Here is a 22982-nt window from a genome sequence, read left to right as displayed (position 1 = left end):
TATATTCATGTACAATTTGAAGCTTAAAATACATCACCATGCAGGCACTTATTTCTATCAATGTTCGGTTACTATCAAGTATCACTATATTCATATCAGTTTGATATAGTAACCCGGTGAAAGAAACAAGTCATGTGTATAATGCTAATTGTGTTTCAGGTTACTGGGTAGGTGCTACAGACCGTTACAAAGAAGGACACTTTACGTGGCTAAATGGATTGTCTGTAACACATTATATCGACAACTGGGATGATGGCGAACCAAATAGTAGATACCACGATGAGGACTGTATGGAGCTATATCAAAAAGTCGGTTGGAAATGGAACGATGAAACATGTAGTACCCATCACCTGTTTATTTGCGAAAAGTAAAATACTTGCATAAATAAAACGCAGAAGTTCCTTTCTTTAATTCCGCTAATCGACAGTAGACATCTATTGAAATGTTGACCACTGTGGTCAGATACGCCCTATCACTTTATACAGACACTGACATGATCATATGTTACAATGGCCAATAGTTTTTCATAACAAAACAAAGTTCGTTTCTTAAATAAATAAAAAGAAGAAATTTATCAATTTATCGAATATCAGATCTGACAAAATATTTGGTAATCAATAATGCTCACATTATATTAGGTAAAATTATTTATAGTGTGTGTTCATACAGTTGCAACGTCATACTAAAGTATTACATCATAAAAATAAATAACAGTTAGTGTATATATAATAATATGCAGAAAAAAAGTCCCGACTTTTCCGTTTACAAAAGTCTTGTTTACGATTTCTTCCATTCTATGAGTTCGGAATTTGTATTTATGTTTAACCAATTACGAAGTTTAAGCGAAAGGTGACAGATGAAGGAAGCTGAGTACTGGCTCCAAGATGTGGGATAGATGATAAGCAATACTGTGAACAGTTCTTGTCAAACTTGGCTGGTAAAACTGTATGTTTTCTGCGAAACATTCTGATATGGCCTTGTCACATTCACACAGATGTCTGTCACAGAAATCTTCTCCTGGATCCACTATAAAAGGATAACGTTCATCGTGCACATGTGATTTTTTTAAAACTCCACGAGTACAAAAGACCATCCTGCATGCTTTAAGATTATAGTTCTTTACGCTGGCAAGACAAAGTTGCAATTTTTCAAAACAGAATTCTGTGATTTCCGCAGTTTTTATAATTGAAAAAGACTAAACCTCAGGCACTCATACAACCTAGGGTGGGTTACGTTTACAAAATTTCAAAACGCCATGATTTCAACCCATGTGTTTGACATAACATAATTGACATTAAAATACGTCTAATATATGATAAACAAAATATGAAATCGTATTTTTTTTATTCAACAATCCCTCAAACCGTATTACCAAAATAAATAAATGGGATTGCACTACCATACAACGTCTATTCCTCCTGACTCGAATTGAACCTAGCTTTAGAAACAATCCTAGAAAATAATTAGTCCCTTGTTTATCCCATGTTGATCAGGGGCGGATCCAGGATTTTAGGTCAGGCATAGAATTAAAATAGAATTCACAGAGCGAAGCGAGTCAAGAAAATTTTTTGAGGTAGAATTTGTAAAAAGTGAATTTTTCTGGGTCCGCCCATAAGAATCCGCGCCTATGGATGAAACAATTTTTACAAAACTGTAGGCTTGGCCCAAGATCGGGCATTTCCTATCATTAATTTTGTGTGTGTGTGTGTTTATTTAGAAGTCAGTACTTACAACACGTTAAACCTACTGGTGTCATGGCCCATGAATATTTTGGGACGAAAATTCCACAGTGTGCAAACTTTTGTTCAGCATAGCAATCATCGTGCTGCTTACAGCACCTTAATTGTTTTAATAAAAAAAGAAACTGTTTTATTGTATAATAATATTGGTATAGATATGAAAAAGATAACTACGCCATTCCTATGGATTATGTTAAGAATCCTATCGACACGTTTTGTTTTCGGAGCCATTTATAGTCAAGCAAGGTCATGTTCCTCTTTTTCCCGGATTGGCACAAGTTAACTGTACGGTAATTTATTGAAAATATATACAACAATGAAATTTAAGACTGATATAAGCAGAAAATGATGTAAACTGTCATACATCAACTCTATAAATAAATGTATTCACGCGCGCACGCGTCGTTTTCTATTCAATATGATCTCAAAACTTGTATCAGAATATATGATCGTTAAATACATAATGTGTGATTTTTTTTACATCGTGGCACTTTGGTCCATTACTTACAGGTCTATTTGATCTAATACAGCTCCATGTCCTCCAAGACCACAGTAGTTTCCGTATCCATAAAAATCTACGGGATCCCGTCTTGTTGCTACCCTTACCATTTCATGAAACTCTAATACGTTCCGTTTTACTCTGCGACATTCTACTACATCTTTATGATAAAACATTATTTCAGTTCTAGTATCATCAAAATCGTAGGCATAATTGAGTAATGTAATTAAATATTATTTTTTCTGGATACTTTAAAAAAAAAAAAGGTGCTTCATGACCCTCTTTATGAATTAAATTCATTTTTAAAGATTTCATGATGACAAGCAAATCGTGTTTATTTTAACTAAACTGAAAAATGCGCAATATGTATTTGCAATTAAATGGCGTCTTGCACGTTTTTTTTTACTTTGAAAAAAAATTGTGTTTTTTACATTTTGTTTTATAGTACATTTCCATTAAATATTAGCACTTCAACTTTTGCTTAATTAAACTGCACTATAACAAGACGAATGAATTTTTTTTTCACAATGAAGGATCGATCTTACCTACTAGACTTGCTAGCACCGATGTTAAAGCAATGATGGTGAAAGAGAAATTCACAGGACTACGGCTCATTCCTGCAATAAAACTAGTAAGTTTCAGTGAGAAAGTTCACTTTGTACACGACGGTGACTGTCAAATATAAACAAGAAATTTATCTTTGGCAGTTTAACGGCACTAGACACTTAAACATTAAATGTAATGGAAAAGAAGAAATAAATCTCAAAATTTTTGCCCATGGTGTCAATAGTGTAAATAGAAGAAAAGTACTATACCTCTTTTAATTAGAGTTTAATGTTGTTTACATTTCTTACACAAGTACCGTATGTGGCAGATAGGACACATGTAATATTACGATGTGACGTTTTGACCAGGACGTGATTATTTCCCAAGGGTGAAATTGACCTTGTTCTAATTCCAAAGTTTGACAAGTAAGATAAAAACAAACGAAAAAACGTTGTTTAAATAGAAAAAAAAAACATATTTGAATATGAATTAAGCAGTAAAAATACACAAAAAATCTAAATAATATCACTTATTAAAGTAATCACTTTAAAAGGTCAATATCATGTGAACTATATGTACTACGGTTTTCTAGATATTGGCTAAAAACTCATCTTCACCTTCCAAGGACCATTACTTTCATAAGGACTTGTCTCTATCCAAAGGAAAATCGAAGGAACCAGGATACTAAAGAAAAAAAACATAATGTAGTGATAACGACAAGCAGACAAGGACAATAAACACGCAACAAGGGATATGAAATAGCCGAAATGATACCTACACGGAATCAAAAGTAAAGAACAACCTGGACTCAACGAAACCGGATGTATGGCCCAGGTAGGTGCACCGGTAGGGTAAGCGTCCATTTTTTTAGAAATACGGTGTATAAATCGGTTCTCATGGTACAAATGGATGCACAATAATGATCAATGAGTTCATGGTGGCGACCGTAAATTATTTGTAGTGATGAACCACATTGGACAAATATGATGTCGATAAAAAAATTTCAGCATTTTGACGTCTTCTACGATCTATTGAAAAAAATATTAGAAATTGTTTTTAGTGTTTGAAGAATCTATGTCAAGTACTACGTATTTGTACCTATGGGTAACAACGATGTATAATGCTTTTGAGACGGGCTTTCAAATGAGCATCTTTTAACCTTTTCATCAAGGTTCGTTTAATTAAATGAAAGTTTCTATTTTTCTTATATGTTTTTCAAAATTTAACTGAAACTGCCAAAAAAACCGGCATTTTTGCCTTTTAATTTAAAAGTGCCTGTGTAATATCGACCCAAGATTTTTGTAGACTTAACGAAAAAATAAGTTCAAAATTGTTTTTTTTTAACATTTAACTAGCATGATTCAGTTCTTGAATTGGTCGAAATGTCTCTGGGTTTCATGCTAATTAATTTATGGAACCTTTAACTCGATAGCAGCCTTTTTGTAGTTTTATAAACTTTTTTCTTAATACCTAGTGCTGTAATTAACTATGTAGTTTTGTGTGACGCGTCTATTTCTGTGTTTGTAAATGCTTGCATTTATGGGTTTTATGTAATATTTTATGCGTGTGTATTCGGTTAAAAGCCTGTTAGCGTTATCTAGTGCTTGTTTTAATAGACTATAAAAATCATGATATACCGAATCAAAAATAAGTTTTCTTATTAAATCATATCATATCATTAAGTGTAAATAAGAAAGTAAGTAGTTTTTATTTAAAGTCGGGTTAATGAGTACATATAACAAATAACATAAGCGGACGGACTACGGACGCCAAGTTATGGCATAAGCTCACTAAAGACACTACCCTTCGTGTCTGGCGACATAATAAAGTAATTTGTATCCGGAAGGCTAGGTTTAAAGTACGTCGTACATACTTTATATTTCAAATCTAAAATGGTTCTTAGTTGTATCCATACCTCTTACACGTAGAGGTAAAAAAGTACGTAGACTAAAAATTTCGATTTGTAAACAAATAAGCCTCAAAGAACAAATCTATCACCATCCTGTAGTACAGAAAGATATAACTAAGTGCATATGAAGTTGATGTTAAGATTGAAACATTAGTAGTTTAATTTTGCGGATGAATTAACCATTTCTCCGTAGATACTGACTAAATTTCCACTTCCTAACCGTTCGCGTCTCCCAGAAAACCCGAATTAGATACGTGACACAGATAAGTCTGGTAAGACCTCGAACTTGGAATTTATTGTAGTTATGGCGAAATGTTTTTTTTTAAATTAAATGAACGCACACGCACCATGATGGTCCTTTTGTGATTAGACTTAAGTACTCATTACTAAGAAATCTGGTTGATGGTCAGTGATATTTTGTTAGCTTTTTTAAATAATATCACAACCTTTTTATTGGGAAAATATGGAACATTTTTGGTTTGTTAATTTGGGATACAGGTAGAAAACCTTGAAATTGTTGTTAAAATCATTAATTGTAAAAATGATAACAAGAATGCTGCAAGCAAGAAACAAGAAAAACACAAGTTGTGAACTATTCATGGATGTCAATAGAAGCCATAATTTCTTAGTATGCATAAGTCAAATATAAACCTTATTGGTTTAAGTTTACATAGTGTAAAGACTTGGGAGGCAAAGTTAATATAGTCCCTGTAAATTAAGTTGGGTGGGGGGTATAGTCCAAAATTACTCTGACCCTTTAACTCTCCTTTTTTTTGTTTGGATATTGATTCATGTATGTCGGGTTGAGGTAAGAACATTGTGCCCAGGGTAGGAAACACGTAGAAAATATCTACCAGGCCACAGGGCCGGCTACATCAAAAAGTAACCTGTCGTGATTAAAATTTACCAGCTCTGAAAATTTATGCAATAAAATGCTGTTCAATTTTCCTTTTCAGATTCTAATGTATTTTGATGTTTAAAATGTTGGCATGACAAAAAAGAATAATTTGATAAACCTGAAGATGTTCAGTAACATGTATGACTTACGATTTGTCACTTGATGAAAACACACTGCAAGAAGTGCATATGTAATTGAGACACTACTGGTGACTTTAAAGAGCATTTCATTTTTAGAGGGTTGATTTTTGGTCTACAATGTACATATAATTCGGTATGCAATCTGAAAAGTTCTGCTTTAAGTAAATTAAAATTAAATTTTGGTTTCATTTATTGTTACTTTACTTTTAAACAAATTGAAAAACTCAGTCACTGTCAATAATTATCCTCAAACTCATCTCCAGACAGCTGAATGGCATAGTTGACAATACAACTTTCCATGTGAGTCGTCGCAAATTAACCATTCGAAACTCCGTTTTAAAGCTTGGAACAATTGAATGTTTTGGCTTAGATTGATCGTACAATTTATTATTTTCCTTGGAATCAAGATCTCTTTTTTATGGGGGAGGAAAGTCCAAATATTGTCATAAAGACACAACTTTTACAAATACATTTTTCCCTTGCCGTCAATATTTTTGTTTGATAAGCGTGATTGCTATTGGTTGATTTAATGAAAATCAGCCAGTGGGATTTAATTTGACATGTACAAGGGTTTACCACGCTCCACATAGAGATCGAGTCAAAATATGAGATAATGTAGCTTTACTTGATCGGTTTGATTCTTAAGTTCCATTATGAATGAGGTTATACCAAGAACTAGTTACGAACATAGAAAAGAGTAATCCCAATAACCTGTTAAAATAGCATGACTATCGGGCTGTTAAAATTTCATATTTATCCGCCCAATCGTAAAACAGGCTGTCTCGGGCAGTTGGGCGGCTATAATTTCCATCTCTGATGTGCTATACAAAAAGTTGAAGATTCTGGGGTACCGAGAAGTACCGCCCTTCAAGCACATATTTAAGTAGAACCATGAAAAACAAACTATATTGTGTATAAATGAATATTTCTACTCATGTATAGTATGTGTTGCTATTTTCAAGGTAACTTTGGTGTGTGATATTATTGTTAAATTGCACGCACAGGTGAGCTTTGAGATGAGTTGTAAACAAATTTAAACATGATTTTTATTAAATGAATACATTAGTTTATTATTGACATTTCTCATGAACCAAGGGCATCAGTGGTAATATATTTTTTTTGTGAAACTGGCAAATGCCCTGTTTTAGTCAAAATTTATTTTACTTCGATAGTGGACTAATTCTGGGAAATCCAACAATTTTTTATGTAAAGGTTCCACCCAGTGATTTGGCAAGTACATGTAGAAAGCTTGAATTTTTGAAAGGATGTGTTAAGTTTGGAAACTTTAAGTGTGGGAAAGTTAATCCTGATTTAGAGTTTTCTTATGGAAACCTAAATTTGGAAAAATCCTATAGAATACTGGGTGGTTATTGGCAATTTTGTTTTTTTGTTTTGTTTTTTTTTTATTCAATGGATGGATCAGTTCAAAATAAGGTGTGTGGCTCAAGGTGTGGCTTCATTTTGATGGGCATACAATATAAGTGCCTTTGGGTGCTGTCTGATATCAAGGGCCATTCCCATTTTTTATACGCTGATCATTTAAGATGGGACATATTATGGTACATGTATACATGTACCTGTGTCTGTCTGTCCATCCATTCGCCTCACACAAAAACTCAAAAATGCTGCCACAAATTTTTGAATCTCTCGTGTATTGTTTCCGTGATCATTGTGAGCTCCCTTTCAATAAAAATAATCATTAAATTAATTATAAATTACTTGAACCTCCACATGACAAGGATTAGAAAAATAGGTACTTTTTTATGACAAAACATCTGAAATTTCTGTGCTGACTGCCTCAAAACATCTTTATTTCGAAAAAATTGCAAATTTTTCATTTTTGAGTTGTGTGATTTTCTGCTCTCTGTTCATGAGTTTTTGATCCTTGAGGATGTCGCTGATCCATCAATTGAACTTCCCTACTACCGGTATTTCTGAACACTAGACAAGAATAATGTCCAAATGTAATTTCTTTTATATCATTTAGTACATGTACCTCTTTTATAACCAGTAAATATGTTTCTTGCATTTATTCAGCTCAATAGTATTGTATTATTTCTGCAAATAAAATTAAGCTCCAGTCTTTTTATCAACTAAAGATTTGAGGGGCTCTTTTTGGCCTTGAAAGATACATGTATTTAGTATTAAATTTGCATTCAAGGAATTTAGTTGTTGCAGTAATATGTCAAGAAGTGTGGAATTTGGTAAGAATGTTCCATTTAATACACTTATCAGTCAAATTCTCCTTCCTATCATTAATATTTTACTATTTATAAACAGGAAGTGAAGAGCAGTGATTTTAACCAAGTACATGTAAAATTGTCAGGAAAATTCAAACAGATAAAAGTGTTTAGTTTTTGGTAATATTCTCTTCATCAAGGAAATAATTTTCTTCAGCTGAAATTGGTTTTATTTGAGAATAAATACAGTGTAGGATAAATACTCTGTTAATATATTTTTAATCTAAATATACACTAATTTATGGACAGGTTTAAAAAGTAAGGGAAAAGGGGGAATTGGAACAAAATTTGTAAATGTGTGTGAGGTTGGATCAGTAGTATTGATTGACATTCAGTTCATACATATTAGGGGAAAAAAGCAGTTCTTGATAATATGTAAAATGCAAATGTATGATCACAGTTTTATTTTACATCAGGTAATCTTTGAAATTTTGTTCATGCTACAATTTCACAAGAAGCAAAAACCTCCAGTGCTAATAGCACTTTGATTATGCATTTTAAGTTGCAGAGGAACTGCACATATATGAAAAAGATTCATGTATAACTATTTTTTTAACTTTCCTTGTCTAGAAATGGCAGACAATCAAGAAAATGGTGATGTTAATGATGTTACAGAAGATGCTCTTCTTCAAGGAGATCCTGAAGAGGTTGGATTGACTGATCTGGATGCTGATAACCAGTTTGAAGGTGGAGATGGTGATGCTACCACAACTCAAGAGGAGAATGCAGTTGAAGATCCTGTATGTTTTGTACATTTTGAATTGAAAGATCTAAAAAAAACTATTTTTTTGAATTAATTATTATGATTTCACATGATCTGCAGCTGCTTTTTTGTTGTGAAAAACAACTCTAGGATAATATTTAGACATTTCTTTTTTTTTGTTTGAATTTTTATCCAACAATTGTTGGAGCAGTTACATTTGGTATTTTTATATTGAGATTTATTTATAGGTTTGAAACAAAACATTTGCACCAGATAATAAATTCAACATTTGCACTTGTTTTAGTAAAACATGTTTACATATATCATGTTGCCATTTTGACACCTCTGGTTACTGTCTTCCTAAAAGACCAAATGAAAGTGAATATTATTAATTATTCTCAAATATTTTATATATACAATAAGCTAGCATATAAATCAAACTTGTACCTTCATTGAATCCCTACAATAGAGCTGGCCTCTTTATTAACCACATAATCTGTAAAATTGTAGTGACATTGACATACTTCAAGTCATTTGTATGTACAATTTTTAAGGCTAAAATAATTCTTATAATGAAGTGCCAGATTTAAAATGCAATAATTAGTTACCATACATACATTTTGCACATGTATGCAGGTATACATGTAAAATGAATGTACTCAGTATGGTTTGTTTATAATTTAAGGAGCTAGAAGCTATAAAGGCTAGAGTAAAAGAAATGGAAGAGGAGGCGGAAAAATTAAAACAAATGCAGAAATCTGTTGATGAAGAAATGCAGATGACTTCTCCCACATTAAGTCAACCAGGTTAGACAAAAGCTCTTCAGCTTTTAATTCACATATGTTAGTGTATGACTTATCAATGATGGGGATATTTTTATTGCACAAATGGCACAGGGGCTCGCTGCCACTGCCCATTAAACCCAAATTGTTAAGTTATGTCAAGGTCACAGTAGTTTCACTTTGAATCTAAGCAATTGTAGAAATATAGTCTCTCTATATTGATTTAAGTTAGAAGTATTTGATCATGATACTTGTGTTTATTCATTAGATTCATCATTTGTCAAGTAGTTTTTAAGGGTAATAAGTAGCAAGATGTTTGATTTTATTTGAACAAAAATTGAGTTGAAGTGAGGTACTTCCAAATCTTAATCACCCTTTTCATATTGATATACTAGTTGAGCTGCATATTAGATAGTGAGAGCAGGAGTAGGAAATAGTCTATGAAGGGCTCAATAGTTGGAGAACATTTCTGTTATATGTTTAGTACATCATACTTACATAAAACCAAAGGAAAAATTCAGATAACTTACAAATGATGAACATGAAGTGCTCTAAGTAGCAACATAAAAAGATAAAAAGATATGGTTATCAATGTACATCACATGTAGTCTGTTCTACTTATCTGCTCAATTATAAATATATTTGTACAGTATAGTAAAAAGAATTTTTTGGTTTTATCTGTTCATATTAGTTACTTGTTACTGTGGAATAAAACATATTTGAATTTTTAGCTCACCTGGCGTCCGTTGTCATGTAAATTTGTTAAGCTATGTTCAAGTTTTTGCCCATGTATGACATTTCGTTTGGCTATTTTTAATGGTATTACTTTAAAAAAATCTTCCCCTCTGACACCTCTAGACCAATTAGAATTGAACTTGGTATGAATGTTCTTTTTGGTATTCGGCATAGAACTGAAGTGCAAATTTTTATCAGTCAAAAAACATGGCTGCCTTTACCAAATATAGAACACAAGTGCTAAGCATGATGAGATCTGTGATTAAATTTTCTTGTAAATCCGTTAAGTCATGTTGGAGTTATTGCCAATTTTTGAAGCCCTTTTTGCTATTTTTAATGTTTTTACTTTCATAAGTTTTCTCCTCAGAAACTACTGGACATAATTGTATGAAAATTGATATGATTGTTGCTAATGTATTAGCGTTAAGAATTTTTATCCAAGAGAAAACATGGCCACTTAAACAAAAATAGAATGTTGTTTATCAAGCGAGGTGAGTGATTCAGGCTCTTTAGAGCCTCTAGTTATTCATTTTGTTATGTTTTAGGTAGTTTTCCAACTATAGAAGAGAAAATAGAATCTGATGCTAGATCTGTTTATGTGGGAAATGTAAGGAACCTTAATATCAATTAGTTATTTGATGTTATATACCTAATAACAGTATTACACTTATTATATAATAAAGTCATTACCCATTTTCTTAACATAATAAATCGCATGGCAAAAAAAGCTGCAAAAAAACACCTGAGTTAAACCATTATAAAAACAGAGAAGGTTGTTCTGATTCCTATAATCCTATTCACATCATCTCTTGTAGAAAACTAAGTGGTTAAAAAATGTTTCAACTTATGTCAACTGAAAAACTTGTAAACCTGTGATTCTTTGATAATATTACATCATTACAGTTCTCTTTTGTCCTGTACACACCTGGTGCAAGACAGGAATTTGTATATGAAATAACTTTGGCCTGTGGATGAAGGGGTCAATGTATGCTAAATGTGTGTGTGTTTTTTTTTTCACTTTAAAGGTAGACTATGGAGCAACTGCAGAGGAAATAGAACAACATTTCCATGGCTGTGGATCAGTCAATAGAGTAACCATATTATGTGATAAATTTACTGGCCATCCCAAAGGGTAATTGTAATCATATGTAAATATGTTATTGATAGCATCTTGAAAAAATGACTAAAGATTAATCACATAGAATTCACAAATTGGCAAGTAACCACCATTATGTTCCATTATATACACTTTTGATGTTTTTTATTACACGTCATAGTCTTACACAGATGGCACTGGACTTCAACTGGACTTCTTACAAGTCTTGTGCAGATGGTACCAGACTATGAAGCCATAGCATGTATTTTAACATTTTTGAAATATTTTGTTTTATAATGTTACAGATGTTGTCTTTTCACACATTGATATTTTGTATCTGTACACTGCCTTAATGATAGAGAATGGTCCTTAATGTGTATGATGTATTATAGTTCAAAAATTTCTTTAAAAACTAATTTATTTGACAATATTTCATTATGAACAGGTTTGCATATGTTGAATTTTCTGACAAAGACTCTGTAACCACAGCTCAAGCACTCGATGACTCTTTATTTAGAGGAAGACAAATCAAAGTAAGTAGATTGGGCTAGAAAAAAATAAATTACAACATTACGTGTTATTCTAATGTTAAATATGTTTGATATATCTTGTATACCTTAAATGATTCTATAAGTTTTATAATTGTGTTTACAATTATAATGCAATTAGGACTTGATTGATGAGATGACCAAGGTAAAAAACTTGGGTCTTATCATTCCACGCGAGTAGCACAGGTTTCAAAATATATGCATGTACCTAACACACCTAAAAACTAATTCAGGCTTAAAGATCTCTTAAGTCTGAATAAGTTTTAGGCGTGTAAGACTGTTTGTTTTTACCTTCGTCATTAACTGTGAAAACAGATCTAGCAGCCGCTCAACTCCTTCCATTTATCTATCATACTTTACCCACTTTATGTAATCTTTAACTTTAAAAGTATCAAATATTGTTCTTACTTTGCAAGGTGCTAATGTGAATATAAAAAATATGCACCAAGTATTATTTGTGTACTCTGTAAATTGTTCTAGATACTTGTGTAAATTTAGTTATTGCATCTTCAAGTTCATCAGGTACTTTGGTAATCAGAGGTCTGAATTGAAAGCAAAATATAAGAAAATATGTCAAAATTAGTTTTCTGAATATTCTGGAATGATGAGTCAACTGTACATATTTCTATGCATATTGAATATGTCTTATGCAGTGTTTTTCCTGCCTGGATTTTACTGACTTAAATTGTGATGAGCAGGACATGCTTGCCCTTCTGCAAGTCTTCCCTACCTGATGTCACTCCTGGATTTTTGTGGGACTTAATAATGCTAGTGCTTTAATTTGTTGCTGAGATGTCTATTTTTTCCTTATCTCTAGTTTTTATATGTATTTGTACTTGATTCTGCTTTCAATATTGTGTATGTACATGTTGTAGATCATCTTGGGTATCTGTTTTCAAGTACAGATCATGAACTTGGATTTGATGTATCTAAATTGTTTCCTTATTTACACTTCAGTATCTTTTTGCCGATATTTTTAAAGTTACAGAATCAAATACCGGAATATTGTTTTTTTTTTCAGGTTTCAGTCAAAAGAACCAACCGACCTGGTATCAGTTCAACAAACAGACGACCTCGTGGTAGAGGTTATGGAGGTTTCCGTGGATCACCTGGAGGATATTACACACCCTCACGCCCTAGAGGTGGTAGATTTGGGTAGGCATTTTTCCTTCATGTGGTAATAATTTCTTTGTTTCACACTGTAAATCTTACATTGCCACAAACAAAACAAATTTATATGAAATATATCATTTCCATGCTGAAAAAAATCATAGTTGCAGCATACTGAGATGTAAAAATATATAACTGTATGTAAATAATTAGGGGAATAATCAATAATTTAAGCAGTGGAATATGTCCATGTAAGTAAAATACCTGGTAGGTAGGTTTATATTAGAAAATTTCATTGTTCCAGAGATAGTTAATGATACTGTGTTATGACGAACCCACTCCAGTGCGATCTATTTTCCAAGGATCATCTTTTAACGGTTTTGTAGGCTTGTGTTATGACGGATGGAATTATGGTGTACATGTACCTTTGTCCACATGTTGTATAAGACCTCAAAAATCTATCAGGGTTTTAAGTATTATTTTGGTACATATTTTCATAGGAGGAAGCACCTGTTGATGTTTTTTATTGTTTTCAAAATTTTTGTTTCAGAGTTATGTGGCTTTAAGCACTAGCACTGTAAAAAATTTCAAACGGTTAAAGTGTGGTTAAGCACATTGTAAATTGTTGTAATTTATGGTGTCTTGATCCATGGAAATTGCTATTTAAAAATCAAAATGCAATTGGCAGTATTTATAAACAGCTTTTTATTATACATAACATTAATTAAGTCCATAAAAAGATATGTTTGTTTCCTGTTTCCAACCAACCTGGAATAATCCGATTGAAATTCATGGGCAAAAAATTATAGTACCCAGTTTGTTCTATAATTCTGGAAATAACTCAAGTGGTTTCAAGAGCTGATACAGGTTAGATTCATCTAAAAAATGGCTGCTCCTCAGTAGGTGTAGCATAAATATAACAAATGGATTTATTACCTAGAATAAATCTTAGTATGTTTGAATTAACTTGCTTAATATAACATTGATAAAAATTCATTAAGAAATATCGTGACCAAAGGACATAGATTTGTTTGCCTTTTGTAACAAGCATTTTTGGCCTAACTGTAAAACATTAATGTATACATGTCAATCATACATATGTCTCCAACTTTCGTTGTGACACCTGCCATAATCAGTACAGTTGAGTAGTTACCATACCTTTATTTTACAATTACCAAAACTTTTTTTGTCCTTCTAAAAATAAATCACTGAATTAAATTACTTGTACTGAAAGTGAGGTTTTCAATACTGGGGATGATTAAGATTTTGTAGATAGAATCGAAGTATCAAGAAGGCAAGGTTTCAATGTAATATCCTCAAAGTTTGAAGTTAATGATTATTATGTTGAATAACATATCATTATTTTTCTTCTTTTTCAGTCGATTTCGAAGAGCAAACTACTACTCCCCATATTGAAGACAAATTTTACAGCCATTGATAAAATAATGGTCATTTTACCAATCCAGGAGAAGCTTAATCATTTTATCAATAAAAGTGCACCATTATCATTTTAAAAAAATAAAAATATCATTTGTATGAGTTTCAAAAAAAGTTTGGGGACTTTACAATTTTAAAAACAGCACTTTTTATACTTATATTTTAGCCAATGAATTAGAATAGTCAATTGAAGAAATTTTCATAATTTTGACATTGTGAGGAACAATTTTGGCAATGATTTTTCTCTGAACAAGTTCATAATTTTGATGGCAAGGTGAAATCCCATTTTTTATACAAAAAGATGATTTTCCTTTTAGAAAATCCTGGCTATCTTATTTTAATTTGCCAACAGGTTCTTTTTCAGGTTTCCTGTGAACTGGCCTGACCTTCAATACCGACATTTGTTGGAATTGTTGCTTTCTAAAATCAAGGCATCTTCAGTTTTTTTTATGTGCAATAGTATTTATCTCTAAAAAAAAAGCCTTGCTTTTGGAAAGGCATTGGGTTGAAGGAAATTTTTAAAAAATGGAAAAAGAAGTAAACAAATTGGGAAGGGAAAACAATTTAAGAAGAGAAAATGTGGATAAGAAAAGAATAAGTCTAAAAAAGAAAAAAAAATAAGTTAAAAAATGAGTTAGGGTGGTTAATTGGGAAAAAAAATGATATGAAAAAAAGAAATGTTAAGAGATGAATGTGAAAATAAAGAATAGAGTTGAAATGTGCATTATTTATTATATCCCTGCCTTTATTGAATTTTCTATGCCTTAAGGCTATTATGATAGATCCATAGATTTTAAAAAGGGGGTCCAGGTAGTTCAGAACAAGAAAGTGGTGGTTTCAGGGCTATTTTACCCTGTTTATGTGTTGTTATTTTTTTTAAATTGCTCTCAGATCTAGTACTAGTATAGTACTTGTATTATAAAGTGGAATGAAAACCGTGTTCATTGAAATAAGTTGTTGATAAAAATAATTGTTAACCTCAGCAATATTATTCGCCAATAGTCAACACTAGTAGGTTTTCAGAAAGACGACTGAAAAAAGAGGAAAACATTTCAAGTTTGGCCTTTCAATGAAGATATCTTGAGAGTTAAGGGGTAATAAAACCAGTGTAGAATTTTGTAGGACTTTGCCCTTAAGGTCTTGTCACCAATTGAGTGTACTCCAGCAGTGCAAGAGATTGTCTGACAAGCTATTTTATGACTTGGTGCCATCCTAACCGTTGGGGTATGGAGGAACGGAATTCCATCCTAAGTTGTAGGAGTACAATTTAGTGTATACCACGGTAAACTATAGTGTTGTCTAATATTACACCGCCGTCGTCATCAGCTGTTGACATATGGCTTTAGTATAAGTGTATTTATACCAGAAACAGGGAATTGCTCTGGGTGTTAAACTCTGACCGTTTGGGAATAGGACCAGAATCATTTCCTGCTTTCCCTTTCCGCTCATTAACAATATTAAAAGCATATAGTATCCATGAAATAGTACGACAAAGATTCATACCACAAAAGTAAGATTGACTGATTGGTCATGGTTAAACCATCTCATTAAAATCAGTTCTCACTATATATATGCTACACTACAGCGTATAGTGCGAGATCTGATTTTTTTAAAATTGGGTTGATGATTTAGCGTCCGATTGCAGATGTTATTGACTAATCGAACAAAACCTGCTTTATACAAGTATGACACGCTGAACAGGTTCTGTAATTGTGCTAGATCACAGAAGCAATAGCCCGCAAGTAGGCATGCAACCCCATTAGGACTCAAACCAAACAGTTGACAGTCTATCCCCTTAAATACCGCGTGCTTGGCAGAGAGGCAGTGACAACCAATTATATCGTTCTTGGTGCGACTCGGTCGGGGATCGAACCTACACTTTAAACGAAAGTGCTACGACCTCCCTCACTCGGCCCAAGTTTGACAATGGGATCATTCTCGATCACTGAACTGTTTGGGAAACATTTTAGAAAAAATGCGGTTATAAATGATGTGCTGTTGTGGATTTCGTCAAAATCTTTTAAAGTCTAATTGTACCACAAAGTGCCATATCACTAAAGGGATTGATTTTGGGGGATAAAACCGTTCAGTATTGAGGGACAAAAACAAGGTTTCATATGTTCGCACAAAAGAAAGGCTGGGATTAATACATGAACCATTCAGGAATAAGGGTTTTTATGTCCTAATTCGCTCTGCTCAGACGAACATATAATGTTTATCAATAAAATAACAACCTCTCATATGTAGGTGCCACTTGCAAGCATCTTTTAAAACTTGGATCATGAATATAAATGTCCTTTGGATCTTGAAATTCTAACACATCAGATATACACGGCATACATACAGAATTACTGTGAAAAATCAATGTCCAAAAGGGAGATGACTCCCATTTAGGAACAACTAAAGTTCCTGACGCTCCACACGCTAAACAATGTTTTATCACTCTTTACCAAATTTAATAGTGGAACAAGCCAATTATTTTCGTCTGCTCAATTGAATGCAAACGCACCACACCAGAAGTGTCTGGAGTGTGAAATTTGGAATTAATTTTTTTAATTACAAAATTTTGAGAATTGGCAAAACGATCAAAAGAATGAGGTCCAAATAACCTATCGACAAATTCGAACAAATCTTGGGACACTCCCCAGTCATCGTAATAAAAAAAAATACTGATAGCGTCGCATTTTGCATTCAATTCTCTGGGTATCCACTGTACATCAATGCTAATACCATTTTCTACGCACACAGAAAAAATTAGCATAACTAACTCATGTAGATGACTTTTTGTGCTACCATTCTGAATGATAAGTTCACAATTTATTTTTACTATCTGTATACCATTTAATTGACTTTCCCGAAAGCTGTTTCTTAAAAGTTTCTAGACAATTGTACAGCTTTAAGCTCTCTCCATGTTGAGCTATTACCTTTTTCAGTATCTGTCCACATTTTATGAAATACACTATTATCAAGCTGACAAGAAAATGCACCACAAGCATAATCGCTTGCATCTGAATACACAATAATAGAAGGAATTTTATATTAAGAAAAAAACATTACGATTTAATCTATGTACATTTTGTTTCCAAAAGTTTATTTCTGAAATTACATCTTGATCTGACAAACAAAATTTACTGTCTTACGAATAACGTGACTCTATAGTTAAGTATAAATGCTTAGTCATTAATCTAGAAATATTTCCAAAAACTGGTGAAAGTGAAATTATTCTGCCTGTAACCTTAGCTAAACTTCTAGCACTAACATGAGGTAAGTTAGAAAAAACTAAATTAATGCTAAGAATTAAATCGTCAACTCTCTCGTCTGGTACTTTAATAGAATGACATTCAGAATTCCGCAACAACCCTAACCATACTAAAGATTTACAAGGAGTCCAAACGCACTTTTCATCATTTACTACAAATCCTGCTTTATTTAAAGTGTCTAATACAAAACTGGCGTCAGCGCTACAACTACTAAAATCAGAGTTTGTACCCCAACCATCATCTAGATATAACACCATGCGAATACCGTTTTTGCGCCAATACTTTACTAATGGCCTCAAAGTTTTTGTTAAAACATGAGGTGCTGAAGTCAACCCAAAAGGCAAAACAGAAAAAACGTAGAATTTTTTATCCCAACAAAAGCCTAAATAGGTTTTAAATTTATCATTTATATCCACATGGTGATATCCAGATTTTAGGTCATATTTGTACAAATAAGAATCTTTGTCAAAATACTGAAGCGCTATCCTCCAGTCTTCGAACTTAATCTTATTTTTCATAACATGTTTATTAACTTCTCTCAGATCTAAAATAAGTCTCTTTTTTTAAAGGATTAACTACAGCAGGTTTGATTTTAACTTCTTCAATACAATCATTTTTTAACAGTTCCAAAACAGCTTCTGTTACAAAATCAGAACTGTCAAAAGCAGACTTATTATTATTTTTAAACATAGAGCAAGGAGTAGAGACAAATGGAATAAAATACCCATTTTCAATAACATCTAAAACAAAAGAATTGCAGTCTATTTCTCTCCGAAACTGAATGTGTTGTTTAAGTCTACCTTTAACACTAGATAATTTTGTTGTCCTTTCATATTAAAAAAATTCATATTCATCATTTTTAAAAATATCAAAATGTGATAAATACTTATCATTTATATCATTGCTGTCATTTTGTTGCCTACTTGGTGATGACCTTTGGACAGTTACGTCTCCAGTGTCCCTGCTCATTGCACCCAAAACAGAAGTCCGTCGGGCGTGGTCCTGTAGAAATTTTGTTGTAGGGACGAAAATTACTCCAAGAATTAGTAGCAGTGCCAGAACTAGAAGGATTGGGAAAAATAGCTGAAGGTGCTGCTCTTCTAGTGTTTTGTCTTCTTTGACTGTTTTCCTGTTTCCGTAGTTTCCTCTTGCGAACGGCTCTAGTCTCAGCTTGTCTAATACGTTTTTCGTCTTCCGTATCCGACGCCAAATCATCTGACATATATTCTTTGACAGTGTCCCAGCCGCCTGGAGATTTTTCTGCCAACTTGATACAATTATTACGTTTGTGGATTTTATTGCGGACATTACGGCAAAAATCTTTGATTTTAGCGTGATCCTTAGCTTCGGCCGCACGCACAATTGTAGTAATGTCGTCATCCAGATCAGCATTCAACTCAAATTGTTTCTCGTTCTCCGAAAATTTGAACTGGTAAGACTTCTCTGTCTTGAGCTTTTTAGCCAGCATCTCAGATTCTGATACGCATCATCTTTTAACTCACATTTAAACGATCCTAGTCGATCCTCAAAATAATCCCTGAAAAGATCCAAGGCAGCAAACGCGCTGGAATCTGCCAAGATTTGTCCTTAGAACTGTTCTTATCTGGAGATTTTGGACGAGGTGATTTATTAACTTCACTAACGTCGTCAGGTTCAGAATCTCCCATACTACAGCGAAAATAGCGTAATATACAAAGTATTCCACTGAACACTTGAGTTGCAATGGCTCGAATGAAACCTCGCACCTTACAATAACTTTCCAATTCAAACAGACACGAAAACGTCATGCGTGTTTTAACTAATCAAAACATCTTATCACCTATTTATAGCACACACGTGTCAATGTTTACCATCAACCAATATTCGATTCAATATACACCATTAAAAAATATATAGAAACGGGCATGACTGTTCATGATGGGTGTACATATAATGTCCAGGCAATGAGTGGCGCATGCCAAATTATCCATAAGAGACCACAAACAAGTGTTGTCTAAACAATGAATATTAGTTGTATAACATATATATATCGTAGCTGGCCGAGTGGTCTAGGGCGCTGGACTTTGTGCAGGCGGTGTTGCCATATGTGTCACAGCGGTACGCGTTCGAGTCCCGCGGAGGGAACGACCAAAAATTTGCATCGCAAATTTGACAATTCTAACATCGTTGGGAATTTTTCAGACCTTTCGATACGTTCACATATCTTCCCTGTATCAATTTGATCCGATGGAGCAGTGTAGCGAATAGAGTCGTCACGTTGTGAGACGTATGTATATATTAACTCGCTGTTGAAATTTCCGGACGAAGGGAAACATCTCTGGTAAGGTCACGATGGCTTTCGATACAGTAAAATCGATGCTTTTTGACGACATAATCACAGGTACTTGGGGTCGGGATTTTTTTTTTTTTTGTAAAAAAGAAAATAAAATACGAAATTTTGCACAGCAAATATTCCACTTATACTATCCATATGAAATTTTCTGATATATGGGGGTCGACTGGTATATAGCTACGTCCTAGCTAACAAAACAAAAAAATATCCCGACCCCAAATACCTGTGGCCATGCCCTGCCACAAGTGCTGGGGTGATATCAAGCTTTGCCCTGCGCAGCATTTTATTCTTGTAGGTAAAAGTGTATATTGCACCACAGGGTTCCATATCACAAAAGTTCAGTTAAATGCGTATGAATATAATTATCATACCACAAAATAGTGGCGCCCCGTGCAGGTTCGAGTGTCAAAAGAATAGGCCTGCAGCAGCGCTAAGCTTGTCGTAAAAGGCGACTAATTAGTGCTCAGAAACCTTGCCGGGGGCTAGGCGCTCTGCCTACAGAGCAACTGAGTTGTGTGCCCCAGGTGGTGGAATGGGGTACCCCTAGCGCGTTACATGCTGGGGTTGTCAGGCTATAATACGGAAAACCTGACCGCAAACCATAGTGGTGCATCGTGTTGGGAAAGATGCCACGTTCCTCACACGTTAAAGATTCGATAGGAGTAGGAACCTTTGCGCTCCGCCACAGGAAGATAAATTGCCCGACCTTACCCATCCCTCCCTTTTTCTAGTGGCAATCAAAATTTATCGACCCTATTGTCCTTGTGTCTCATCTCATTTTTCATTTCATCATTTCACGTTCATCGTCTGAATATAGCTGAAATATTGCTGCTCGGACGTTAAACACCAACAATCAATCAATCAAAATAGTGGCGGATCCGGAAATTGACCTTATTTTTGGAGAAAAACAATTGGGGCAAAGAAAAGCCTGGACTCGCCACAGCAAAAGGACTTCAAGATTACTTCCGTGAATGATAAGTCGAATTTAAAAGGAGAATCACGCCTCTCAAACATGTATAAATACAAAAAAACAAGAATCAAGTGAAAATGCCTGACTAATTCAAGAAACAAATGATTCTGGAAATAGTAGTAATATTTGTTTGAATAGATAACCCCGGTTGCAGAAATACATAAGACTTCAAAAATATCTGCAAAAGTCGAAATACATGATAACGATTAACTCTAGCCAGCGTTCCTGGACACGCGTGGGGGTGTTGCGTTATTTTCCATAACCACCGGTTTCTTTGAAAATGGTTGTCATAGTTATATGTAAACACCATGACATCAGTTCAATAATATAACTAAAATATGTGTGCAATGTGATATCATTTTCCTATAATTCTAGTAAATACTGCAAAAATTTTAATAGGAAAATACAAAATGTACACGGCTCTTAAAAGGCCACTGTTAGACCTAACATCAAAGTTTACCCACGGTCGCTCCCCACCCATCACTTTTCTATTTAGCATTTAGTTAAGCAAATATAATGATCATGGTTGACTAAGTGCATGTACTATATAGATATTGCGAAATGCACCGTCTACGGGAAGTTTAAAGGCAGCAAATCTGTTAAGGTTTATTGACTTTTGATAGAATTTTGACAGGATTGAAATGTCAAACCTATCATAAGTGCAGTCCTTTTTCTTTTAATAATGTAGGAATCAACAAAATGTTCCGGTGTTTACATCAAATGATTTTTTTCTTATTGTCATGTCATCCAGTACCAACTTTAATTCACAAAAGTATAAAATATATATATTATATAAATCTCAGTGGGTGCATTGAATCATAGTGCTATTGAACATTTTTTGTTCAGTAGCTTTACGTTCCCGTTTTTTGATTTTATTTTGTCTAAACAAGTGTCGATTCAGACTAGTATTGCCCGAAGAGCAGATTTGAACATACATACGTTTTGTCTTGAATATGTTTACATTGTATAGAAAACTCCTCCATTTATAGTTATCAATAATTGAATTATACACATGTTGATAAATATCCATTAACATATGTTACTAAATATCTACTGATATCAAAAAATGTGGAATGAACTCCACAATGCTTACCATAACCATAAGACAAGTCATATACATATTACAATGCTTCTTTCTTGAAGGTGAACTTGCATGTATTAAACTTGCTCATTTCACTTTATGTAGGTTAGCCTTGTAAAATTTGTTGCTCTAATTCTAGACTCTTTTTTTTTTAGATGAGTAGAATCTGAGTTGCATGGATGGCCCTATTTTTAAAATGGTTGGGGCCATGACTCCAAATTAAATATTAGCCTTCCTTTAGTAGTTATGATTTCATTAAAATGATTTCCTTAAATTTCATAAAAAAATTTTCATGACAATTGATCAACCATAATTAAAATTAAAGTCATCGTACGAAAACCAACTGAATATGGACGACGACGACACGGACATCGCTGTCAGCACCAAACCAATATACATGTACGATCGCAATTTTTTTACGGTGACACTATTTCCTGGTTTGGACATGCTCCATTTCCAATTCCCTAAAAAGCCTGTCAATTCCTTAGGATCAAATTAGTAGTGTCTGATTTGCTAAGAATTTACATCTATGAGGTCTTTGTTTTACATTCGTCCTAGTTTAAACACTTCTTTAGCAAAGAAGATAAAACTGCACAATGGAAAAATTTCTCAGTTACAGTCATGTACTCAACAGAAAACATTCGAAATTCTTTTGAAACAAATATAAATTTACCGGTATACGAAGGACTTTAAGGCTAAATCCATCGAAACTGGCTCACAGCTAACACTTCAAAATCTATATTTCAACTAAATCTTGTATAAAACAATTTCATCAACTTCTAAATAGTTATATACATTTTTAGGCTGAAAAATGTTTCCTTGGACAAAAACTGTATACCACAGTACTTGTTTTGCAGCTGTAAACAAAGGCACTGCCAGTATTATTTTGGTTTCAGAACCAACATAACCTGTATGTACATTCAGAACTTCACAAGACAGTCAACAGTTAACTTTTCT

The 22982-nt window shown here is 33.4% G+C and overlaps 4 protein-coding genes across 5 annotated transcripts in view; 2 read left to right on the top strand and 2 right to left on the bottom strand.

Annotated features, from left to right (window-relative positions):
- Positions 1 to 408, top strand: part of LOC148615842 (uncharacterized) — a 34278-nt gene extending 33870 nt beyond the window's left edge. The window contains exon 11 of the mRNA XM_088581705.1: positions 160 to 408. Within this exon, the coding sequence (XP_088437831.1) occupies positions 160 to 371 (212 nt within the window). The 3' untranslated portion in view covers positions 372 to 408. The remainder of the gene's footprint in view (positions 1 to 159) is intronic.
- Positions 409 to 783: 375 nt separating this feature from the next.
- Positions 784 to 3551, bottom strand: LOC148615841 (phospholipase A2 SSD387-like). The gene is made up of 5 exons (XM_088581549.1): positions 3402 to 3551; positions 2784 to 2855; positions 2248 to 2398; positions 1732 to 1838; positions 784 to 1026 (listed from the first exon to the last, which is right to left on the bottom strand). The coding sequence occupies exons 2-5, from the start codon at positions 2851 to 2853 to the stop codon at positions 839 to 841; spliced, it is 516 nt and encodes a 171-aa protein (XP_088437675.1). The 5' UTR covers positions 2854 to 2855; positions 3402 to 3551; the 3' UTR covers positions 784 to 838.
- A 1116-nt stretch (positions 3552 to 4667) lies between these two features.
- LOC148615840 (polyadenylate-binding protein 2-like) lies at positions 4668 to 15100 on the top strand. Of its 2 annotated transcripts, none has more exons than XM_088581463.1 (8): positions 4668 to 4722; positions 8542 to 8711; positions 9360 to 9480; positions 10737 to 10798; positions 11217 to 11323; positions 11733 to 11820; positions 12857 to 12990; positions 14325 to 15100. In XM_088581463.1, the coding sequence occupies exons 2-8, from the start codon at positions 8544 to 8546 to the stop codon at positions 14359 to 14361; spliced, it is 717 nt and encodes a 238-aa protein (XP_088437589.1). In that variant the 5' UTR covers positions 4668 to 4722; positions 8542 to 8543; the 3' UTR covers positions 14362 to 15100. The 2 variants fall into 2 exon arrangements, with proteins under 2 accessions (XP_088437589.1, XP_088437588.1); XM_088581462.1 differs by having other exon boundaries at positions 4709 to 4965.
- A 2371-nt stretch (positions 15101 to 17471) lies between these two features.
- On the bottom strand, positions 17472 to 19227 carry LOC148615839 (uncharacterized). Its single transcript, XM_088581564.1, has one exon. It carries the CDS (start codon positions 19108 to 19110, stop codon positions 18562 to 18564), a length of 549 nt encoding a protein of 182 aa, XP_088437690.1. The 5' UTR covers positions 19111 to 19227; the 3' UTR covers positions 17472 to 18561.
- Between the last annotated feature and the right edge of the window lie 3755 nt (positions 19228 to 22982).

The sequence above is a fragment of the Perna viridis genome, chromosome 5 (genome assembly GCF_037379345.1).
Source record: "Perna viridis isolate PV_CMFRI_1.1 ecotype Kerala chromosome 5, ASM3737934v1, whole genome shotgun sequence".
In the NCBI taxonomy this organism is placed as follows: domain Eukaryota; kingdom Metazoa; phylum Mollusca; class Bivalvia; order Mytilida; family Mytilidae; genus Perna; species Perna viridis.
This window is presented reverse-complemented; position numbering and strand designations above follow the sequence as displayed.

Coding starts and splice junctions, on each gene's coding strand:
- LOC148615841 (XM_088581549.1), bottom strand. CDS start 2,853: ATGAGCCGTAGTCCTGTGAATTTCTCTTTCACCATCATTGCTTTAACA. Junction 2,399..2,783: donor GGTGCTAGCAAGTCTAGTAG/GTAAGATCGATC, acceptor TTTATCATAAAG/ATGTAGTAGAATGTCGCAGA. Junction 1,839..2,247: donor GTATTAGATCAAATAGACCT/GTAAGTAATGGA, acceptor AAAACAATTAAG/GTGCTGTAAGCAGCACGATG.
- LOC148615840 (XM_088581463.1), top strand. CDS start 8,544: ATGGCAGACAATCAAGAAAATGGTGATGTTAATGATGTTACAGAAGAT. Junction 9,481..10,736: donor TCCCACATTAAGTCAACCAG/GTTAGACAAAAG, acceptor GTTATGTTTTAG/GTAGTTTTCCAACTATAGAA. Junction 11,324..11,732: donor TTTACTGGCCATCCCAAAGG/GTAATTGTAATC, acceptor CATTATGAACAG/GTTTGCATATGTTGAATTTT.
- LOC148615839 (XM_088581564.1), bottom strand. CDS start 19,110: ATGCTGGCTAAAAAGCTCAAGACAGAGAAGTCTTACCAGTTCAAATTT.